The sequence below is a fragment of the Erpetoichthys calabaricus genome, chromosome 13 (genome assembly GCF_900747795.2).
Source record: "Erpetoichthys calabaricus chromosome 13, fErpCal1.3, whole genome shotgun sequence".
In the NCBI taxonomy this organism is placed as follows: Eukaryota; Metazoa; Chordata; class Cladistia; order Polypteriformes; family Polypteridae; genus Erpetoichthys; species Erpetoichthys calabaricus.
In genome coordinates, this window is record NC_041406.2 from 39,458,773 (window position 1) to 39,484,305 (window position 25,533).

Here is a 25,533-nt window from a genome sequence, read left to right on the forward strand (position 1 = left end):
AACCACCCAGACAAACAGTTTGGTTCTTAACACCACCAAAACCAAGGAGCTGATCATTAACTGTAGGACAAAGAAAGAAATATTCTGCCCCTCTTCATTGGCAGGGATTCTGCAGAGAGGGTCTCAAACTTCTGGTTGTTGGGTGTGCACATAGAGGAGGACCTGAACTGGAGTGCTAACACCACAGAGCTGTTAAAGAAAGCACAGCAGATACTTTACCTCCTCAGGAAGAACAGTTTTCATCCAAAAACTGTTCATGTCCTTCTACTGTTTATCCATAGAGAGCATAATTGACTTATTGCATCTGTGTGTGGTTTGCCAGCCTGCACAACCTCAGAGAGGAATGTGCTCCAGAGTGTTGTCACGACTGCCCCAGAAGATCATTGGATGCCCACTCCCATTCTTGGAAGATCTTTATAGTTCGCATTGCATAATTAAAGATTCATCCACCCCAGTCACTCTCTGTTTGAAACTGCTGCCCTCAGGCAGACACTTCAAGACAGTAAAAACACGGACAAATAGATTAAAAAATAGTTTTTACCCAAACGCTGTGACTGCACTAAACAATGCTCATACGGGTGTGTGGACTTGAAAAGGGAACAAAATTAGGAAATGAATACCAGCAGAATGTGAAAAATGTCTTGTTGTGTAGTATGATGTTTGTTTTGCTTTTCTACTTTTAGAATCTCTTTAATAAAACGTCATATTTGTCATGTTTCTGTAGTTTTATAATTTTCTTGCTGTTTTGCACTGATAGGATAGCATCCACTTTTGTGGTTCTTGTCCATTGACAATAAAGATATTCATTCATTTATTCATTCATTATTCATTCACTTATGTGAGACGAAGCGCTGCTATGTCTTTCTTGTACCATGGTGACCAGAACTGAACACGATACTCCAGATGTGGTCTAAGTAGTGCATTATATCATCTGAGTATAATTTTGATGTGATATGCTTTATTAATGTCTCCAGATTTATATTCGGCAGTTTTTATGATGTAACCTAATATTGTATTACCTTTATTTATCTTTTACGCATTACATATATGATAAAAATGTGTGAATATAAACTCCTAAATCCCTTTTTTATTTCAGCCGCCTTGCTGCAATAAATGGCACAAAAATAAGAGTAAAAAAGGTCCCTGCCAAAACACAAGGCACACACCCACATTTATACAGGGCCACTTTAGAATCTGCAAATTAACCAAGTTTACTTGTTTTTGGCATGAAGGTGTGAAGTACAGTCCAAGTCCACACACCTACAGTGACCAGACCATGATTCAAGTATGGCTTCCCAGAGGTGTGAACTAGTACAGCAACTCAATACACACTGATCATCCACAGCATTAAAACCTCCAGCCTACTATTGTGTAGGTCCCCCTCATGCCATGGACTCCAAAAGACCTTTGAGGGTGTCCTGAAGTACTGTATCTGGTTAACAGCAGAACCTTTCACTTCCTGAATGTTCAGAGGTGGGACCTTCATGGATCGGACTTGTTTTTCTAGCACATCCCACCGATACTCGATCAGACGAAGTTTGGAGAACTTGGAGCCCAAGTCAACACCTTGAAGTCTTTTCTATGAGTCAGAGTTCAATATCTTGCTAAAAGAGGCAACTGCCATCAGGAAATAGCATTGCAATGAAGGGGTATACATGGTCAACAAACATGTCAAAGTAACATCCCAATGCATGCCAGGGCCTAAGGTTTCCCAGCAGAACATTGCTCAGAACATCACACTGCCTCTGACAGCTTTCCATAGTGCATCCTGCTGCCATGTCTTCCGCAGGTAAATGATGTACATGCACCTGGCTGTCCACGTGGTCTTAAAGAAAATGTGATTCATCTAACGAAGCCACCATTTTTCATTGCTCCATGCTCCAGTTCTAATGCTAATGTGCAATTGGTAGGTGCTTTCAGTGATGGACATGGGTCAGCATGGATGCTCTGTGGCTATGCAGCCCAATACACAGCAGGCTGTTGTGCACTGTGTGTTCTGACACCTTTTTCTCATGGCGAGCATTACGTTTTTCAGCGGTTTGTGATACAGTAGCTCTTGTGGGATTGGACCAGACAGACTAGCCTTCACTCACCACGTGCATCAGTGAGCCTTAGGCACCCATGACCCTGTCGCTAGTTCACTGGTTGTCCTTCCTAGAACCTCTTTTAGTAGGTACTAACCACTGCATACCAGGAGCACCACACAGGACCTTCCATTTTGGAGATACTCTGTCTTGCCATGTCAGTTTTGGGCTAGTCAGAGTTTCTCAGATTGCCTATTTTGCTAATTTTCTCTGCTTCCAACACATCCCCTTCAAGAGCTGACTGTTCACTTACTGCCTAATATATCTTATCCCTTCACAGGGAGCACTGTAACATGATAATCAATTTTAGTCATTTCACCTGTCAGTGGTTTTAATGTTATGGCTGACTGAATACAAATTGCATTAACCAGCTGTTCAAAATGAACCAAATGAACATTGCCCGTCTGTTTGATATTGCTCGTCACTTATCCATTCACTGTGTGCAACCTACAAAATTTGAAAAACAATTAAAACAAGAGAAAAGAACCCTGAAAGAAAATATATTTTGAAAATATTTTGTGTGTTGAATTAACCTGACTCTTACGCAGAGTCCATGTTGTCTCAGTGGCCAATGGCTGAAGCCAGAGGCCATATTAATTTCAACTCTGCAGAGCTCCAATTGCGGTAAATAGTAATGATCGAGATTCATTTTTGAGTGGTCACCTTCCTCTGGGGATTTCAACCTGGAGTCCATTGAATGCTTGGAAATGACTGTTTCAATGTTGAAAATCACTTCTAGTTTAGAGATACACGAACAGACAAGTCATTCAATAAAAAAAAGAACCTGAAACATAAAAAACCACTAACCAAAAAAACAGCAGAGATCCTGCCATGCGAGGAGCATGAAAGCAGTCGCAGTTTACAGAGAACAGGAGTGACATTTGGAGGTTCTGCACCTATGAGGTTATTGAAAACCTTCATCTTTAGAGCAGCCAGCAGTGCTTTGAAACAGGCAGCCATGGCACAGAGCAGCATTAAAATCAAGGAAATCTTTTTATTAAATCATAGAGGGGTTTGTAGGAAGCTTTACATAATAAAAAATAAAGATGTGGCCCAAAGACTACAGTGCTATAAGTAGCAGTTAAAAAGAGAAGTAAAAAGATGACTGATGTTTAGTCTGACGATAGACTCCATGGAATTTCAGTATGCAGCCCAATTCATCAATAAAAAATGTTAACTAATAAGCGTAGCTCCTTTTAAGAGACCAACGAGAAGTTATTACAAGTACAATCAGCTATGATAGAAAAATGACTACAAGAAATTCAAATGTGAGTGCCAAACTAAAACCTAGTTAGTCCTAAATAAAATGCCAAATTTAAACTGAATAAGATAAAATGAGAATAAAGCTGAGTATATACAATCATATGAAAAAGTTTGGGAACCCCTTTCAGCCTGCATAATAATTTACTCTACTTTCAACAAAAAAGATAACAGTGGTATGTCTTTCATTTCCTAGGAACATCTGAGTACTGGGGTGTTTTCCGAACAAAGATTTTTAGTGAAGTAGTATTTAGTTGTATGAAGTTAAATCAAATGTGAAAAAACTGGCTGTGCAAAAATGTGGGTCCCCTTGTAATTTTGCTGATTTGAATGCCTGTCACTGCTCCAATGCTGATTACTTGCAACACCAAATTGGCTGATTAGCTCGTTTAGCCTTGAACTTCATAGACTGGTGTGTCCAATCATGAGAAAAGGTATTTAAGGTGGTCAATAGCAAGTTGTGCTTCCCTTTGACTCTCCTTTGAAGAGTGACAGCATGGATCCTCAAAGCAAACTCTCAAAAGATCTGAAAACAAAGATTGTTCAGTCTCATGGTTTAGGGGAAGGCAACAAAAAGCTACCTCAGAGGTTTAAACTGTCAGTTTTAACTGTAAGGAATGTAATCAGGAAATGGAGGCCCACAGGCACAGTTGCTGTTAAACCCAGCAGGTCTGGCAGGCCAAGAAAAATACAGGAGCGGCATATGCGCAGGATTGTGGAGAATGGTTACAGACAACCCAGAGATCACCTCCAAAGACCTGCAAGAACATCTTGCTGTAGATGGTGTATCTGTACATCGTTCTACAAGTCAGCGCAATTTGCACAAAGAAACATCTGTATGGCAGGGTGATGAGAAAGAAGCCTTTTCTGCACTCACGCCACAGAGTCGCTTGTTGTATGCAAAACACTCATTTAGACAAGTCACATTCATTTTGAAACAAAGTGCTTTGGACTGATGAGACAAAAATTGAGTTATTTGGTCATAAGAAAAAGCGCTTTGCATGGCGGAAGAAGAACACCGCATTCCAAGAAAAACACCTGCTACCTACTGTCAAATTTGGTGGAGGTTCCATCGTGCTGTGTGGCTAGTTCAGGTACTGGGGCCCTTGCTAAAGCTGAGGGTCGGATGAATTCAACCCAATATCAACAAATTCTTCAGGATAATGTTCAAGCATCAGTCACAAAGTTGAAGTTACGCAGGGGTTGGATATTCCAACAAGACAATGAAACAAAACACAGTTCGAAATCTACGAAGGCATTCATGCAGAGGGAGAAGTACAATGTTCTGGAATGGCCGTCAGTCCCCTGACTTGAATATCATCGAAAATCAATGGGATGATTTGAAGCAGGCTGTCCATGCTTGGCAGCCATCAAATTTAACTGAACTGGAGAGATTTTGTATGGAAGAATGGTCACAAATACCTCCATCCAGAATCCAGACACTCATCAAAGGCTATAGGAGGCGTCTAGAGGCTGTTATATTTACAAAAGGAGGCTCAACTAAGTATTGATGTAATTTCTCTGTTGGGGTGCCCAAATTTATACACCTGTCTAATTTTGTTATGATGCATATTGCGTTAATCCAATAAATTTAATGTCACTGCTGAAATACTACTGTTTCCATAAGGCATGTCATATATTAAAAGGAAGTTGCTACTTTGAAAGCTCAGCCAATGATAAACAAAAATCCAAAGAATTAAGAGGGGTTCCCAAACTTTTTTCATATGACTGTAGCATCTTAACATGAATCTCCATATATAGCATTTCATTCTGATCAAGGGGTTTTTCAACTGATTTTTAATTTTTATCACCTAGCTTATGGGTGTTTAAGAGAATTGAGGCTTTAAGTGATGCAAAGTATAGGTCATACGAATAAACATTGGCTTCATTTTATAATTTATGTTTTTTATTACAACAACAAAAAAACAGTTAATCCTCAACATTTGCTCATTTTAACTTTGCGACTTCATACATTCTCACAATTTTATTTGTAACCTCTTTTTTTGCTTTTGCGTTGGCAACCACACACATTTGTTGGATTTGTAGCAAAGCGCAGTAGAGAAAATAATTGAGGGGCATCATGCGTGCAACTTTGGGGAGCAACTAGTATCTTGACTCATTCATCCTACCATTGTAGAGTAAAAGAGCTCCCAGTGCATTTGTTGCATATTTTCCTTTGTTTTGCTTAAAGTTTGAATCTATGTGTTGCAATTATGCCTCCCAAAGGATAGTGCAGGTCCTTCAGGCGCTAAGCCCGAATCTGCAAAGTCAGTGATGTGGTGTTAGAAAAAGTTAATGCCCAGAATATCGGCCATGAGTTTGGTGTTAACAAATTGATCAGTGTCTAGAGACTTTGAGGCTGGCAATTCCATCAGCAATCGCAAGCCTCAAGGTTACACATCAACTCGCCCTCTGTTTGACTCCATACAGTTCTTTAAGGAACTCAAGCAGCGCATGAAGCAGACCATCACTGATGGACTGTTTCAAGCCACTGTGACCCTTCATGATCTCCAACACTATTCTCCAGCCGTGAAGGACTGAGTGTTAGAGGTAATGGTGAGACCTCGCCAGCCCTCTGTATCTTTCTGACAGCAGTGACTAAGGGTTTTTTTTTATTTAATTGAGATGTTAGCACGAAAGGTCACAGAAATCTAGTGAATGACTAGCGATAAAAAAAGATTTTTTTGCATGTTATCACTTTTATTTTGTGTTCTGCATTTTATGGGTTGTTTCATGGTTGCTGTGTTATGGTGGTGCATTTTGACCACAAGAGGGTGCCACTGAACCCCAATCCTCAGACAAAATTTCACCCAACACAATTCCAGATTCTGATAAAAGACTTTTATTTATCACCCCCACCTTCCAAGTGAACACAACCAATATTAGTAAATTAATTAAATGCTCCTTCTTTTTCTTTCTGCTCCTTCTGGTGACTGTTACTTGCTGCACCTCAACTCTGACTTCCTGAGATGAGTTGTGGGGGGTCCTTATAAGGCAGACCTGGGAATGCTTCTGGTGTTACGGTATTGCCTGTTGGGAGCCCTTCTGGGTCATATGAAAACAAGAGCTGTCCTACACCTGACAGCACCCAAGGACCCCTACTGGCCTGCGTGTCCCACACTCCCATGCAACCCTGCGGATGTCCCTACTGGGATCAGCCAGGAGGGAACACTGCCATCTTCCATGTGGGGGAATGATCCACTACTGCTCACCCATACCCCATACTTATACCCATGGGGATAAGGATCACAAGGCATCCTGGCCGGGTATGCCTCTCCATGCACGGCAGGATGTCCATCCTATCCTCCATGGCACTCGCAGCATATTATTAAAAATTGTGTTTTGTTTCTAAAGAATTATAAGCAGAAAAGTGTATTTGAGCAGTCTATAGTGAAAGATTACAGCTTTTGGTGGTTGAAGGAACCTGACCCCCTATTTCCCATAGGTTCAATGTATTAACATTACTGTCTTCGGCTTTCACTTTGTTTCATGAGAATGGGTACCCCCCAGCAAAAGTTGAGGATTGACTGTAATTTGGCAGCCTCCTTACTGTTGCCATCATTTATATCCATTGCCTGTATGCTACTTATGTCGATCGAGTGATCTGAAGATGGGCATTCAAAGCAGAAACAAACCCTGTGTGGGGCAGCCATGCTAATTTGAACTTGTCTAGTTAACGGTCACCCATTGACTTTAATCTTAATGTCTTTGATATCCCGAGAAAAAAACAGAGAGTGCCCGGAGAAGGTCTACAGCAACACATCGCAGACATAGTCCACACAAACCAGTCCCAAACAACTTCACCACTGTGAATCCCCTTTCCATTATTGTCATTACTGATTGCTTTTGTTTTCTGTATTGAAAAAAAAAAATTCACTATCAATCCACCCTTTTTGTTATTCTGTGGAAGCCATTTCCTTTGGGACAATCAGTATTAAACCTCACTCTAGCCTGGAAATGGTACGCGATTCCCTTTTTACTTTCTACGTATACGAAGTATAGGGAAAGTATTGGGAATCCTCCAAAAATTCAATTTCCGAGATTGTGGTGAATCTCGACGTTTTAGACCCTGAGTTTGAAAATTACCATTTTTGGAATTATGTGTGTGTGTGTAGGTGTGTGTGTGTGCTGAATGTAAACATGAAACTTGAGTACGCTTTGACTTAGGTCAACCAAATTTTGCATGCAAGTATTGGGTACAAACATGACTATATCTGCAACTTTTGAGCTATTTCCATTAACCGGAAGTGGTACTTTACCTTTTATTCATGCAGCTGCAGAGTCTGATTTATTCAACTTTACTTTTATAATAATTGTTCAATATATTATTAATTTGATTTGATTTGTTGTTAATGGTTCTTTAATGTACATAATATAAAAATATAGTCATTGTCTTGTGGTTTTCTCCTCAAATATCCATCCCCATATCTGAATATATGAGAAAGTCCAGGTGAGACCACTCCCAATTTTTTTATTCTCACGCTCCTGTCATTGTCAAAATTGTCCCTTTTTTATTTTTAACCCTTTTGAACTCTCCATGACGAGGATGAACAGTGTATCTGGGCCCCACACATTGACAAATGGACGGAAATGACATAACTAGTCCATGCATGGGTAGCCTCTGGTCTTCGCCGCTTCCTTAACTTACTATCTAAATGGCACCTTCTTGTTGAGGTTGCTGTGGTACACTCATCCCTCGTTGGTCTACACAGGCTCTTCTTTCAATGTCATCCAAGAACTTCATACTTTTCAGGGCTTGTTTGGGTTTATGGATAAGGGTTGGGAGAGGGCTCCAGTTGTTATTTAATTACATGTTAAAACTGACATTTCTTTCTTTAAGACGTATTTAAATTAGTAGCAGTCTGCTAGCAAAGAATTAAATGCAAGAAAAAATTAAATGTCCCTTAAATGAAGGTATTTTGGCATGGTGGTATAGCAAATAAAGTGGAAACTAAATACAAGACCTAACCTCAGTTTGTTGTGGCTGTGGAGTTTGCCTGCATATTCTCTCCATGTTCACACAATCTGTTTATTCCAAGATTCTGCATGTGTGGGTATGTTACTTTAGGCTTGCAGACAAATCTAGTTTGAGTGAGTGTATGATGTGTTTCTGTTTGCCCTCTCATGTGCCGCCATCCCTTCAGAGATGCTTTGGGTAGGTAGCCTTCTGCATCTACTAATGCCAATGTCAAATTCCTGTTGCTTTAATAACCTTGTGGGGAAATGGGTGTTCAAAGGATCCATTGTCCCTACCTACATTTCATAATTTTGAATTATTCAGATATTATGAAAGTCTACATTACCTAACTAACAGAAAGTTTCTTTTATTGTCTTTTTGTATTTCTGAATGTATTTACAGTTTCCCTTCAGTGAACTATGGAAAGACCCCGCACCAGTGTTACAAAATCATACCACCAAACCACTTTGTCAAGAAGTAGTGCCAGCCAAAAGCGAAATTTGAACAAACACTTCACAGAGGGAGAAGAGCTTGAAAACTTTAGGTACTTCATTATCTGCATGCATTTCTTGCACTGGCTTCTTTCTAATTTTATGGGTCCATTCACCCAAGCTGTGTCTGTTTATATCCAAATAGTGATTCCCATTTATACCTTTCCTTTAATGAAGTAATTTTATTTGCTTTTTTTTTGTTTTACTAAATGCGTAGTGCTTATATAGTAATGTCCTTCTGTTACTAATTAAACTGTAATATTTGTCTAACCATAATCATCATGCCATTCTGAATTTTGCTTTGGTACTTTCAGATGCATTGTTGTTCCCCTATTCATATCCATTACATTCTTTCTTGGTTTAATATACCACTCCTATTTCATTAATGTAGCATGTGTCAAAAATACTCCTATAGTGCTGTGTATAATAAAAGTTAACTGATAATTATGTCTTCCAGAATTGAAAAATTCTTAATCAAAAACAGAGGACAGCTTACATGCTTAAGATGAATGTCTTTTTAGGCATTTCTTTGTGCATCAAGAATCTAGGGAAATATGTCTATGTCTTTAATTAACACCTCTTGTGTGTCAAATGAAATTCAGAAAGCAAGCTGATTAACTGTTGTTGAACAGGAGAACTGCAAAATGGTTCATTCTCTCAAGTTATTGTCAAGAAAACATGATAGGAGATGAGGAACTTGCTTTTTCATTGTAGGCTGTGGAGTCACTCCAAGTCACCGGGATGTATTGCTCTCCAATGGCAACCACTGTTGTAGTTCCTTTTCTGTCGATCACTAGCATCCTACTGATGGTCATAAGCTAAGGTGATCGACAGGTTCTGCTTCAAGTCCTGTACATACATGGGCCCTGAAGTCATACGAATGTTTGGCTTAAGTAGGTCGTGCTGATGTAAGAGCCCAAACTCAGGAGCCTCCGAAACTCCTGTAGGTTACTGGGCCATGGACTTTCATGCATGATGGCAATCTTCTCAGGATCAGTGGCTACTCTTGTCGTGCTGACTACATTCCCCAAAAACAGGGCCTCACCCTGCTGCAGATGACCCTTCACTGGGTTCAGCTTTATCCCAGCGGCTCAGATGGCTGCGATCATTTCCCTCACATGGACAAGGGCCTCTTTGAAGTGAGGTGTGCACCAGCAGGTCATCTATGAAGATCACACAGCAGCTTGGTCTACTTGGATGACCTGTTATTATTTCACACCTTGACTGTGCTGCTGCTGCTCCTCCTCCTCCTCCCTGGTGCTGTTAGAATCCGAGCTGTTATAATACAGTTGAACTGTGTATTACAAACTTTTTCAGTATGTTAATTTAAATTGTTAAATATTTATCTTGCTCATATGAAAATACAGTAAGATGATGAAATAATTCAAGATCTTTTAATCTATGATGTTTGTCATGTGAAACTAATGTGTATAATGTTACATTCTTTTCTTTCAATATGTTGTAATAAAACTATTCTCTTATCTATTAAAGTGTGACTTACAGAAATGAAAGGAAATTTTCCAGTCATCCACAGCAAAAAACTGTTTCTGGAAATCTTCACAGCGCTGGTAAAGAACAGGCTAATTTGCAGGTAAAGTATAATTTTAAGCATTTAAACAAAGTTCTATATGTTTGGATAAGAAAGTCAAAAACAGTATAGACATGTCATTTTGGGCATATCTTAGTGTTTTCCATTTAAACCTTTGTAAAAGGCAAAGTGTAACAAATGTTTGCCTTTGTTCAGGGGCAACTGGGCGACAGACAACTGGGCAAAAAGACAAACTGGTGAAAAGACAACTCGGTGAAAAGATAACTCTGCGACATCCTTTACCAGTTAGGTAATAGGTTCAAAGAGATTTTTTTAATGATATTTATACGACAACATAGGGCACCGGAAAATCCACAGAATCACCTGCTTTATGAGAGTCCCAATACGTTGAGAGTGAAGATATTCCTTAAGCCGTACTCGCCGGTCACCTTTTGTATTCTAAATACCGTTATCATACGATTACAATCAATACAATTTATATAAAGGATTAGCAATTTTGGTTGCAGAAAAAAATGTAAGATAGTTTGTTCCATCTGCAGAATAAAGTTCGTTCATCAATTATATACATTTATTTTCAAACATTTTAAATCATGTTGTCAATTAAATATAATTAAAAAATCTCTTTGAACCTAACTATTACCTAACTGGTAAAGTATGTTGCCAGTTGTATTTCGCCAAGTTGTTTCTTCGCCGAATTGTCTTTCTCTGGGTTGTCGTTCACCGACCTGTCTTTTTGCCGGGTTTTCTTTCACCGAGTTGTCTTTTCGCTGAGTTGACTGTCGCCCCAGTTGCCACCGAACTGTTTGCCTTATCATTTTATAATCTTTTATTTGTTTGCTTGTTATGGTTTTTCTTATTCTATGTAATTCACAGACACATTTTCTATATGCAATATAAAAAAGGTATACCAATATTATTCAAAATAATATTTCGAGGATTACTACCTTGGATTTAACAATAGTTCTCATCTGTAAATGCACAATTCAGCTCCCATGCTAGAAATCCTTGGTTTTGAATTCATGCTCTCCTGAACATTACACAAACTACATCTGCTTTTGGAAAGAAAAGCATAGATAGATAGATAGATAGATAGATAGATAGATAGATAGATAGATAGATAGATAGATAGATAGATAGATAGATAGATAGATAGCATACTGATAAAAAAAATAATGTTAAATTAAAGAGTAATAAAAATGCAGGTATAACAGACAATAACTTTGAATAATGTTAACGTTTACCCCACCGGGTGGAATTGAAGAGTCGCATAGTTTGGGGGAGGAACAATCTCCTCAGTCTGTCAGTGGAGCAGGACAGTGACAGCAGTCTGTCGCTGAAGCTGCTCTTCTGTCTGGAGATGATACTGTTTAGTTGATGCCTTGGATTCTCCATAATTGATAGGAGCCTTTTGAGCACCCGGTCGCTCTGCCACGGATGTCAAACTGTCCAGCTCCGTGCCTACAATAGAGGCCTGCTTTTCTCACCAGGTTGTCCAGGCGTGAGGCGTCCTTCTTCTTAATGCTTGCCTCCCCTAGCACACCACCCGCGTAGAAGAGGGGCGCTCGCCACAACTGTCTGATAGAACATCTGCAGCATCTTATTGCAGATGTTGAACGACGCCAGTCTTCTAAGGAGAGTATAGCCAGCTCTGTCCTCTCTTGCACAGAGAATCAGTGTTGGCAGTCCAGTCCAATTTATCATCCAGCTGCACTCCAGGTATTTATAGGTCTGTACCCTCTGCACACAGTCACCTCTGATGATCACGGGGTCCAGGAGGGGTCTAGGCCTCCTAAAATCCACCACCAGATCCTTGGTTTTGCTGGTGTTCAAGTGTAGGTGGTTTGAGTCGCACCATTTAACAAAGTCTTTGATGAGGTTCCTATCTCCTCCTCCTGCCCCACCTCCTGATGCAGCCCACAATAGCAGTGTCGTCAGCGAACTTTTGCACTTGGCAGGACTCCAAGTTATATTGGAAGTCCGATGTATATAGGCTGAACAGGACCAGAGAAAGTACAGTCCCCTGTGGCGCTCCTGTGTTGCTGACACAATGTCAGACCTGCAGTTCCCGAGACACACATACAGAGGTCTGTGTTTAAGATAGTCCACGATCCATGCCACTAGGTATGAATATACTCCCATCTCTGTCAGCTTGTCCCTAGGAGCAGAGGTTGAATTGCCTACAATTACATGAAAGTATGTATATTTTAATTCTTTAGGTGTGGAATTATTAAAATATTATATGCAGCCATAAAAAGTCATGCCTACCAACTTAATTCATCAGGGGAATTATAAACATTGTGACCAGCAGGGGCTGTTGCAGCACCCCAAACACCAGACACAACCAACACGACACAAGTCCTGAGTTCAGACACAAGGTTTATTAACCACAATACCTGGAAAAAAGGCTTCCCACACGTTGTATAGACACAAGTGTTCTTTTTTCCCCCCTTGTTTATTCCTATACTCCTCCCAGGTGAGTGTTGTTCAGCTTCTCTCCCCGACTCCGACTTGATCTTGAGTGAGGCAGAGCCACTCTTCTAATACAAGATCTGGGAGTACTTCCTAGCATAGCATGACATTGTCCATAAGAACCCCCTTCGCTACTGTGGCTACAGGTTTTCCTTTTAACTGTTTTTTTAATTAGTGACTAGTTTTTGCTAGTCATTGTCCAACCGGCTATATCCTAACAAAGGGTCACAGGGGTCTGACAGAGCCAATCCCAGCCAACACAGGGCACAAGGCAGGAACAAACCCCGGGCAGAGTTCCTGCCCACCACAGGGCATACACACACCCACACACCAGGCACACACTAGGGACAATTTAGAATCGCCAATGCACCTAACCTGCATGTCTTTGGACTGTGGGAGGAACCCACACAGACACGGGAGAACATGCAAACTCCACGCAGGGAGGACCCGGAAGGCGAACTCGGTCTCCTTACTGCGAAGCAGCAGTGCTACCACTGCGCAACCGTGCCGCCCCGCTACTAATTAAACTTCATTTAATTTATTTGCTATTTAAGACTCAGACTCTTTAAATCACGGGCTGAGCAATGTCGGCTCCTGGAGGGCTGCAGTTGCTTCAGGTTTTTTCTTCCATCCCAATTGCTTTATGAAATACCATTCAATGCTGATGAAGCACTTATTACTCAAGTGCCATTTTTCTGCTTCCTTTTAGTTTTCTTGCTTGTAAAGATTTTGAACCCTTGATTGCTTATTTTACTCTTAAACAGTTCTATATCTATCTATCTATCTATCTATCTATCTATCTATCTATCTATCTATCTATCTATCTATCTATCTATCTATCTATCTATCTATCTATCTATCTATCTATCTATCTATCTATCTATCTATCTATCTATCTATCTATCTATCTATCTATCTATCTATCTATCTATTCATTGTTTTAACTGCTTCTTATTAGCAATAAGATGCAAATGACAAAGGAACCAGAGGTTCCCCATCTAGCTTGTCTCCATTTCCAATCTCCAATAATCATTCATTATTTGGTTTAATTAAGTGCTCAGAAGGAAACTGAAGAGGAAAGTGAAGAACTGAAATGACTCATCTATTTTAGGTTTCAATCACTTGGATGATACATGTATCATTAGAAAGGGAAACAAAATCTATGAGTTAAGAATGAACAGACATGGTAAAGTTGAAACACTCACAAGCCATGAAATGAAATAAGATCTGTTATTGGTGAGGATTAACTTCTAATAAAGCAACTGGGTTGTGAACAAAAACCTGCAGCCACTGTGGCTCTTCAGGATCAGAGTTGGCCACCCCTTTAATAATGAATTGAATTTTACTGCTATGCCATTTTGTTCTGAGGTCCGTCAGTTTACACTGTGTTCATCTGTTATCTTTATGGTAAGAGTGTTAGACACGATTGACATCATCAGAGCAACAGTATAAAGGTTGGCTCAAGTATTTCCGGGGTATCTGCGTTTGAGGATAAAAAAAAACTTCTTTTGTGACTTTTTTGTTTTTTGTCTCTGACCTGTTGATTTTTGGTTACGTTTTGGCTTAGTAGAAAGATTATTCTGACTCTCGGTTTTGACCTCGACTAGTTTATCCTCCTGGTCATTCTGCTACTCATACTGTCTCATCGAAGTCAGTAAAAGAAATGGACTAAGCACTAAGCATATTAAATTGATGAATGTTAAACAAGGTAAATGCCAGAAAGCCAGTGGACCTTTAGCACTTTGTTCATCCATCAATTCATTTAACTACATCTGTTGACCAGTCAGCACAAAAACGGTTCCATTATACTGAGCTCTATGGATGTATAAGACGTAAATGGGCAACACCAAAATTGCTTGCCCAGATAGTCTCAGTCCAGAAGCAGAATACAGGTATGAAAATGGATGCAGGGACTGTTGAAATTCCTAACAAAATTTCTTTTGTAAATTATACAAAGAGAAAAGACAAAATTTGTGAATACTATAAGCACAGTTTTAGAGTGAATTATAATTTAAAATTTCAACTTAGATTAGACTAAGGAACTTATGTTTGGTTTACCAGTACTATTTGTTTTCATCAATAAAAGTGTAAGTGCTGTTTATATGTTTGCTAGCAGCAGGTATTAAAGTGTAGACTAAAATGACTATAAGTACAGTAATCCCTCGCTATATCACGCTTCGACTTTAGCGGCTTCACTCTATCGCGGATTTTATATGTAAGCATATTAAAATATATATCACGGATTTTTTGCTGGTTCACAGATTTCTGCGGACAATGGGTCTTTTAATTTCTGGTACATGCTTCCTCAGTTGGTTTGCCCAGTTGATTTCGTACAAGGGATGCTATTGGCAGATGGCTGAGAAGCTACCCAACCAACGTATTACGTATTAAATAAACTCCTCAAATATATTGTGAGCACAGGGGCTGTCGCACCCCTAGAGGATACAGCCGCTCCTCAAAAAACATTGAAAGATTGCCTTCACATTGCTCTCTTCCTTGCTGGGCTTACATGTGGCTGCTTTGTCAAGCGATATGCTTCCTGCACGGTGCTTCGCATACTTAAAAGATCAAATAGCACGTATTGATTTTTGATTGTTTGCTTTTCTCTCTTTCTCTCTCGCTCTGACATTCTCTGCTCCTGACGGAGGGGGTGTGAGCAGGGGGGCTATTTGCACCCCTAGACGATACGGACGCTCATCTAAAAATGCTGAAAGATTATCTGCACATTGCTCCCTTCCGTACAGCTGCTTTGTCAAGCGACATGCTTCCCGCACGGTGCTTCGCATACTTAAAAGCATGGCACGTATTGATTTTTAATTGTTTGTTTTTCTCTGTCTCTCTCAATCTCTCTGACATTCTCTGCTCCTGATGGAGGGGGTGTGAGCAGAGGGGCTGTTTGCACACTGGCCTAGAGGATACGGACGCTCCTCTAAAAAATGCTGAAAGACTACCTTCACATTGCTCTCTTCCTTGCAGCTGCTTTGTCCGGCGGTGCTTCGCATACTTAAAAGCCAAACAGCCCTATTTATTTTTGATTGTTTGCTTTTTTCTCTCTCTCTCTCTCTGACATTCTCTGCTCCTGACGCACACATCCTTTGAAGAGGGAAGATATGTTTGCATTCTTTTAATTGTGAGACGGAACTGTCATCTCTGTCTTGTCATGGAGCACAGTTTAAACTTTTGAAAAAGAGACAAATGTTTGTTTGCAGTGTTTGAATAAAGTTCCTGTCTCTCTACAACCTCCTGTGTTTCTGTGCAAATCTGTGACCCAAGCATGACAATATAAAAATAACCATATAAACATATGGTTTCTACTTTGCGGATTTTCACCTTTCGCGGGGGGTTCTGGAACGCAACCCCCGCAATCGAGGAGGGATTACTGAAAATTGAGAAACTAAAATTACAATTAGCAATTATCAGATTGATACTGAAGATACAAGTTTATACTTTTACCCATGAGGATAAACATCTGTAATTTTATCACTCTGAAATTTTAAAGGGACTGGACTTATTTTATGCTTTGCTAGACTGATAGGCCAGATCAAGGATCCATTTACTTTCAAGGGTCCATTTACTTTTTTATTATTATTTGTAAGTTTTATTATTTATTTTTTTTATTTTCATAATGTTTTTGTCAGTTTGTAGCTTTGGATTTCAGACACACAAAAGGAATGGCTGTCAAAAGTTATGGCTGCCATGTAGAAATTAGGCAAATCAATTACCGAAAATGCTCACCATTTGTCTTAAATCGTGTATTCACAAACAAATGGGATTATTATTTATTCTAAAATTTGACAGTTTTTAATTTTTTTTTTTATTATTTACTTTTTATTTTAGAGAGTGGGTCAATCAAAGCCAACCAGACAACTTGCTCTGTGTGTTAATATGCCTGCGACTACTCATGAGAGAGCCTCTGTATCAGGTCAGTGTGATCGCTTTTATCATTTCCACATTACTGAACACTGCTTTGTTTCTTTTGTGAGACACAGCTGGAGTGAAATAAATGGTGATAAACAATAAACTTAAATAGCTTGGATTATCTGAAATTGCTGGCAAGATATTGCATGATTTGTATGTAATACTTGAAATTTGCAAACTTGTTTTACTAGAGCAAAATAAAAAATTAAAACACGATTCATTCACAATTACATCTAAGCAGTTAGTATAACAAATGTTCGTTATAAAAGATAATTAAAATTTCACCATCATAATCTCATGGCTATTTCAACATTTACTTTCTGTTTTTATACATAATATTATTATAATCTTATTTTATTTTTGTGACATTTCACTGACTTCAGCGGCCAATTAGTATTTAGCTTCAGATTGCATTGCTGTCATAGTGTGCATTTCTGCTTGGTGACGGCCATGTTTTTTGAAGTCACTTGCTAACATTGTGTGTTGTTTTTAAATTTTATCTTGCTTTCTGGAGAAGTTTCTGCACTAAAAACTATGACTATTATGGTTTTAGGGGTTGCTGAGTCTATTTCAAACTTTTTCCTGATTTGGTTTCATTAGTTTAAAAATATTTTTGTATTATCCCAACACCATCTTAGTTTTTGTTGACACTCCATTTTGTGGTGTTTTAGCCACCATGAGGGATTAGTGTGTTAATGTTTGATGTGTGACCTTATTATCAAGACAATATAAAAAGTCAACTTTGGGCATTTCCAAGTCTTCATCTAATATTGAATAATGTCAGTTTTTTTTTTTTTTTGGAAATGAGTACATTAGAGGGTCAGCTCAAGTTGGATGGTTGGGAGACAAAGTCAGCGAGGCGAGATTGTGTTGGTTTGGACATGTGCAGAGGAGAGAAGCTGGGTATATTGGGAGAAGGATATTAAGGATAGAGCTGCCAGGGAAGAGGAAAAGAGGAAGGCCTAAAAGAAGGTTTATGGATATGATGAGAGAGGACGTGCAGGTGATGGGTGTAACAGAAGAAGATGCAGAGGACAGAAAAATATGGAAGAAGATGATCCGCTGTGGCAAACCCTAATGGGAGCAGCTGAAAGAAAAAGAAGAAGTCAGTTTTTTAAAAAATTTTTTATAGTCATTCCTTGACCTCATTATGCTGTCATTTTGGGGAGTTCTGAGGCGAAGGAATTTAGTGGTTTAATTTATTATTTTTGTGCTGCATTTTTATGAATGTTTGTTTTTGAATTCTTTTTTTCGTGACACCATATTGTGTTTGTGTAAATGGTGCCATTGTTGTTGTGCAGTTGCTAGACTTAACAATTGGATGTGCGCAACACGTGACTTTATCGCCGCAATGGGATAAAGGTCATCATTGCGCATTTCTGAATAATCTTGAGTATTCAGGGTCACGTAACATTATTGCTGAGATAGGATAATGGTTGCCATTGCACATTTTTCGAATAATCTTGAGTATTCTGTGTCTCTTGATGTTATCATCACAACATGATAAAGATTGGCATCATGCATTGTGTATTCAGATGACTTCTAAATACTTGGTGTGCGTTTTTACTCGTTTTGGTTTCCTGACTTTGATTTTTGCCTCTCGTATTGGTTAATAAATAATACTCTACTTCCTGGTTCCTGACCCTCTCACTATGTCCTTTTTGACCCTGATTTTTGCTTCATGTTTTAAGCTCTGTTTATAATACTCTTGTTCTTACTTACTGGCATCGACCTTAGCCATTTTTTTTTGACTTTGTCTCCTGAACCTTAATCTAAAACCTTTAATGACTGTTTCTTCCTGTGTAGTCGTTATAGAAATTCACATTTTGTTTTTGGTTTCTTGGTACAATGACTATTCTGCTTTGACTCTCAACTATGATTTAGAGTATCATTTTTGGTTTCTTGAATGAATCTAATTGAATTTGTGGTTACAAACATGGCTTGTTTTTGACATTTACTCTCATGGTCCCTTTTCCAATCAATCTGTTCTGCAAAACTAAGTTCATTGCCATTCATGTCACGTGGTATGTTGCAGATCCTTGCCTAATAAGTTGGTGGTATGCCATTTTCGATATCCAAGCTTTGGATTAAAATACAAACTTTTGTTGTGAAGTATTGTGATTACTATAGCTAAGGAAAGCATCTTAGTTATGGTTAGGACCTCTCACTCTTGTTACTTGACTACACTTTCTGTCTCTCATTTTGCTTTTTTTGCTGACTTCTTTTGATATTCCCCATATCTTTGACTACCCTTTTATTTAAGCCCTTACTTCTGCAGTCATCATCTAGTATTATACCAAAAATTCTCCTTTAGGTGTTTAATACCAATAGAACACTTTTTTCCATAACGAAATGTGATTTGTTGGTAATGTTACCCCTTTATGTTCAATTTATATTATCTAAGTTTAAAGGTATGCCTAATCATGATTTGAAATCACTACACTGTCCTCTACTGACAGCCTTTGGCATTTCTTACTGCCTATGATTAAATTAGATTTGATTTAAAAGAACAGTCATTTGTAAAGAAAATTATTAATGAAAAAATTGTTAATACAAAAGGTATCCGCACCTACTTCTGCCAAATTTCAGACCTTGTAGACCCAAATACACAAGTCAAACAAGTGCACAAACAAGAGGATCAGCGCACTTCATGACCTCTTATTGGGCCCATCATCCTAATGTGTGACATAGCAAATCTCTAAACAAGAGTCTATCAAGTTTAAAAAATAAGAAACAATTATTACACAATCTGGTGTCTTTTGACTAGTTTCACAAAAGCCAAATGTGCCAAGGGAAGCGCTGCAGTGTAGTGGTTGGTACTCCACCCCAGGGAACAAGGTTTGCATTTTCTTGACTTATCTATCTGGACTTTCTCGTGGAAGTCCAGTTTCCTCACACTTGCTGAAGATCTTCTTTTGAGATGAATTGGCTGCTCTAACTGGGCCGGTATGTCTGAGTGTGTATGTGTGCACAAGTGTGTCCTGAAATGTATTGCTGTGCTCCCCAGAGTTGGTTTCTTCTTTGCTCCTGAAGCTTTCCAGATTGCATTTGGAGTCCTTTGTCCTTATAATTAAAAAGTTAATTGTTAAACAGATGACTGTTATAATAATTTTATTTAATTTTCTTTACAAAAACGTTTCTTTTCACTTTAGAAAGTGTTTCATGAACTTGAAGGAGTACATTGTCTTGCCCAGGTAAGAGATTTTAAGTTTTATTGATGAAGTGGAGTTTACAGTGAAAAACATGAAAATTATCAAATGAGTCCAGTTGAATGATATACAAGAACATTTTGAAGTATCATTGCTTTTATTTTCCTTCTCTTACGAATGTATTGAAACAGATGTTATAGTACTTTGATCTGCATTTAGGCATATTGCCTTTTCCCCTTCTGTTTAATAGCTTTGTAACATAATCCTCAATGATATATTAGCACCTATTCATTATATTGTGTCAACATATTTCATAACAAAATGAAATCAATACACGGCTGTCCTGTCCTTACATTTTTATATTGTACTAATAATTGCTTTGTGTTTTGTCTTCACTGTGGGTGATGCTATTTAAACCTCTACTTTTCTAAACATAATTTGGTATAAAAGCAGTCATATGGTGCCTTATTCCATATGTGTTGTTGAATGATGGATGTACTTTAAATGAAAGCATTACACAGTTCCTGGGAAAAATGAAAACCCTTGTCCTATCTATGACCCTTCATTTTACACATTTGAAGGCTGTTAGTACCAAGTGTCATTATTATATTATATTACTAGGGGGTTTTGCCTCTTTAATACCCCCCCCCCCCCCCACTGCCAGTGCTACACACCGTTTTGAAGAGGGGTGGTTGAACGCACCCCTAGGATACTCGAAACCCCCTCTTAAACGGTGATACAATGGGAAACAAATACAGTTTTTTTTTTTCTACCTCCTATTTGCTTGATCAGCTGCTGGTTTGCTGCTGCTGCTGCCGTGCTCTGCATCTCGTGCGGCTCTTCGAACGTTTAAAAGCCCGTAGAGCAGCTGTCCTTTTGTCTCACTGCCTTGTCTCTCTTCTCCCCCAGACATCCTCAAACACTATTCGATCTCTTTTCACTGTTCCATTATTTCACCGAGAAATATTTTCCATTTGTTTGCGCTAATGCGATCTTTACTATCATTTTTTTGAGATTTTTGAATTTTCCTACTTCCATTATCTCTAACCTGCTCTGCATGTGTATCACAGCAATGTTTTTGAATTCTTTACGACGTTCTACTTTGTCTTTTTCCGGCCCCCAGGCATGGTTAAATCTCTTGGCACAAACTCTAGTCTCGTGGGACAGGCTGATTATTACTTTCCTTATTGTCAGAATTTGCACATAGATTTTATTTATTTTTTTAATTAATTTTATTGTAATCATTCCGTACAAATAGATCAATTTTTACAAAAAATAGGATTGAAAACAAATCAAACCCCACCCCTGAGAAGGAGAGCATATTCTTTTTTGCATTCTTTTGTCCTCCAACGCTTTTGGGTCTGTTTTCGATGCGCCGCTCTTTCTTCTTCGCTTTGTCGTTGACGTGTCATCTAGAACTTATAAAATTTTTAAGAGCTGAGAGCACAGGAAGTGTGTCTGCCAAAAGCATTCCAACAACTCTGAGGTTAGATGACCGTGGTCTTGTTTGAAAATGGTTGTAAGTAGGGCGTGACTTGCAAAAGTCACCGTCTCATGGGACTTGCTTCCAAAGGTTGTAAGTATGACGTGACTTGACCGTCTCGCGGGATGTGAAAATGTCTCTCTGTCTCTCTTCAAAAGATCACGTCTCGTCACAGGAAAAAAAGGTCTTGTCTCATTCCAAGATTTTTTTTTATAATAGAGAGATTTACTTATTTAGCAGATGTCTTTATACAAGCAACTTACAAAGCAAGTTAAATGCATACAAGAATGAAGGGGCAAACATGAAAAGCAACAGAGAACAGGATAAAATGCGAGCACAAGTAAAATTAGAGCTACTTAATTATACCTTGAAGCTACAAGAGTACAAAATGCAGTATCCTAAACTCTTTGTCAGTGCAGCAGCAGCAGCTACCTTGTAGGAGGGAAACTCAGCTGTTCAAAAATAATTAATAAAAATGGTGTGTTTTCAAAAGATGCCAGTGTCTGACTAATATTTTTTGGCATGAACAAGAACAACTCTTCATGTGCTCCTTCAGTGGGGTTTCACTTGGAATACTGTTTTGTCCAAACATCAGAAACTCAGTTTTATGAGAAATTTCCATATTTTCTGTCCAGCCAAACTCTTTAAAAACCTTCAGTGTTCAGTTTTATACTGCATGTAATGTCACCTCCAATCCTGTGATAAATGGCTTAACGAAACAGTGAAACAAACAATGAAAAACTGCTCAAAATAAGCCCATAAATACAATTTTAGCCGTTTTGTTATTACCATTAACTGAATAATTGGGAAAGTATTCTTCTTATCCCATTGCCAAATTCTGCACACAGCATTCATTGTCTGGGTGCACCTAGCTTCTAGATAGGCCCGGATCAGGCTGTTTCTAAGGAGAAGCAGTACTCAGGGGGGTATATGCAGTAGGTTTAGGGGATCATTTTTGTCACAGATTCACAGTACAGTGAAATTTTCTGGAAAATAAATCTTCTCCCAAGGCACAGATTCCTAACATAGTGCATCAGGTTTTCCTCCAAGATTTCCCTGAATTTTGCTGTGTTCATTTTCCCTTGTAACCCTACAAGCCGTGCTGCAGAGAAGCATCCCCAGAACATGATGCTGTCTCCACCATGCTTCACAGTGGGGATGGTGTGTAATCCATGTTCAGTGTTTGGCTGACCTCAAACATGATGCTTATTCTGATGGCCAAACAGTTCAATTTTTGTCTCATTAGACCATAGGACCTCTTCCAGCTTATTTTGGTGTTTTCCATGTGCTGTCCATGGATTTTTTTTAAAAGTGTCTCTCTTTTGCCACTCTCCCATAAAGCCTCAACTGGTGAAATACCCGGGCAACAGTTGTTGTTTGCATAGTCTTTCAACTGTCGCTTGTAACTCTTTTAGAGTTCTTATAGGTCTCTTGGTGGCTGCTATGACTAGTCTTCTTACATGGTCATTTGGTGTTTGTAGACAGCCTTCTTTAGGCAGATTTACAGCTGTACCATACTCTTTCTATTTCTTAATGATTCTTTCAAGTGGACCCCAACATGTATTCATTTACATGGAATTTTCTTGTCTCCAATCCCTGATGTGTCATTTTCAAACACCTTTTTACAGTGTTGGTTGGAATGTTTTCTTGACTTTTTTGCCATTGTACTGACACACTCCAAGTTGGGCCATCTTGGTACAGGTGCATTTACAGATGTAACTTAAAAAAACGGCTGGTGTGACCAGTGACTGTTATGTGCTTGGCTAGCAAAAATGAGCCAATGGTGGTGCTGGAGATCATCATTCATTAGTAGATATAGTGATACAATTTCTTGTTTTAATCTCAATTGTACACATTTATATAATGTAATAAGGAATTTTACAGCTACTTGGTCACTTCCTATGGTTATTTTGCTAAATATTTTCAAGTGTACTGTACAGTACAGTCAACCCTTGACTACAGACAGGTGCTCTCCATTTAACTTATTCTATGACTACTAAAACCAAATGGCTGCACCAGGGTGTTTCATTTTAAAGGCAGTGAATGCGTATGTGATGAGTTATTTTGTGGTGTATATCTGTAATTAATTTAGGTCACTTTGAAGAAGTCTGTTTTCACTTTGACTTTAAAAACATTTTTCAATTTGACCAGAGTCAAAAAATGCAAATTAAATTCATTATGATTCAATGCTGCATAATCAATAAAATGTAAAACTTCCAAGGGGGTGAACACTTATAAAGGGACTGCATAATATAAGATAGGGCGGCACAGTGGCGCAGTGGGTAGCGCTGCTGCCTCGCAGTTGGGAGACCTGGGGACCTGGGTTCGCTTCCCAGGTCCTCCCTGCTTGGAGTTTACATGTTCTCCCCGTGTCTGCGTGGGTTTCCTCCGGGCGCTCCGGTTTCCTTCCACAGTCCAAAGACATGCAGGTTAGGTGGATTGGCGATTCTAAATTGGCCCTAGTGTGTGCTTGGTGTGTGGGTGTGTTTGTGTGTGTCCTGCGGTGGGTTGGCACCCTGCCCGGGATTGGTTCCTGCCTTGTGCCCTGTGTTGGCTTGGATTGGCTCCAGCAGACCCCCGTGACCCTGTGTTCGGATTCAGCGGGTTGGACAATGGATGGATGGATAATATAAGATAACCATAAGAGCATCATCTACATTTATATTTGCAGAAAACAAATTGGTGATTACCTTGCAAGGAGGTTAGTCTGTGTATTTAAAGTGTTTTTAATTGAATATTCAAAACAAGGTAGAAACAGAACAAAAGGAAATGACAATAACAATACGCTATGCTCCTTTTTGGCTTTCTGTATTCTTCAAAGCTAATTGTCGAAGTATAGAATGTAGTTCTCCTTCCTACCTCCCTCCTTTTCTCTTTCCCATCCTCATCCTCTTCCTCATTTGACCAGGCTAGCCCTTGCGACATCATAGTCAACCGCCTGAGGATGTGAAGGTCCTTATAATGCAGCTCCATAATGTACTTCCAAAGCCAGTCTTAGCTACCTTAAAACCTTCCCGTTTAGCTGGGCTCCTACTGAGATTCCTGGAAACACTACAATTCTCAGGAGCCTCTGTGGAAACCTAACTCTTGTAGCAGAATAATGCTGCTGCCTACTAGCAACCTGGGGAATTATTGCTTGCACAGAGCTCAACACCGAAAAGAAATATTTTGACATGGTGTTCCAGACAGGTAATGGCATTCCATCCAGAGTATATATATATATTTTTTTTGCTATTCCCTCTGTCCTCTTGTTCTCTCTTACAAGGACTTGGGTAGCAGTTATGCCAACATTCACTTTAAATATCCATAACCTGGTGTCTTAGAAGACCCAAAATACCATGCCTGATCCTGGAGGGTATTCAACCAACTTCAGCCGGAGATACAATGAATCTATAGGTGGGAGGAGGGTTTGTAATGAAGGCTCAGTAGAGGGTAGAAGAGGACAAGAAAAAGATATGGAGAGAAGACATGTGAGAAAGACAAGTTCTTGGGTGATACATGGGAGGTGGGTGAGAAGATAATTCACAACAGTTGATAGAAAAAGACCTCAGCCTTGTGGAACAAAGACACTAGAGTCAGTCGTTTGTTTGATATTATTGTTCTATTTAGCACTTTCCATGACATCCCCCTGTGTCTTTGAAGGTGAAATAAACATTTATATTTAGTAATTTGACAAACAAGAGGAGACCATTCAGTCTGTCATGCTTGTTTGTTTAGCAATTAGCTAAACACTCTCACCTCCAGATTAAAGTTTGACCAGGCTTCTACCTCAACTACATGTCTTGGTAGGTTGTTCCAGAATCCCACACATGTTTAAGTAAAGAAGTGCTTCCTGACTTCAGTTCTAAATGCATTTCTCCTGAATTTCCACTGATGTTCCTTGCATATATGAATTGCCATTTACTCAAAAGAATTCAGTTTGGATCTACTGTATCGATACCTTTGAGAATTTTGAAGATCTGAATCAGGTCCCCATGCAGTCTCCTAAACAGGTTTAATTCTCTGAGTCTGTCACAGTAGGACATGTCCTTAAGTGCTGGCATGGTTGTTCTCTGCATATCTTCAAGCACTGCTGTCTCTTTTTCATAGTGTGAAGTCCAGAACTGCACACAGTACTTGATGAGTGTGGTCTCACTAGTGCATCATATAGTCAAAGCCTAATGACCTGTTGAT

At 39.1% G+C, this 25,533-nt stretch overlaps 1 protein-coding gene across 1 annotated transcript in view; it reads left to right on the forward strand.

Annotated features, from left to right (window-relative positions):
• Positions 1-8,401: 8,401 nt before the first annotated feature.
• nek10 (NIMA-related kinase 10) overlaps positions 8,402-25,533 on the forward strand; it is a 149,882-nt gene continuing 132,750 nt past the window's right edge. Inside the window, 5 exon segments of the mRNA XM_051936095.1 lie at positions 8,402-8,845; positions 10,284-10,326; positions 10,328-10,383; positions 16,648-16,732; positions 19,881-19,922. Of these exon segments, the coding sequence (XP_051792055.1) occupies positions 8,721-8,845; positions 10,284-10,326; positions 10,328-10,383; positions 16,648-16,732; positions 19,881-19,922 (351 nt within the window). The 5' untranslated portion in view covers positions 8,402-8,720.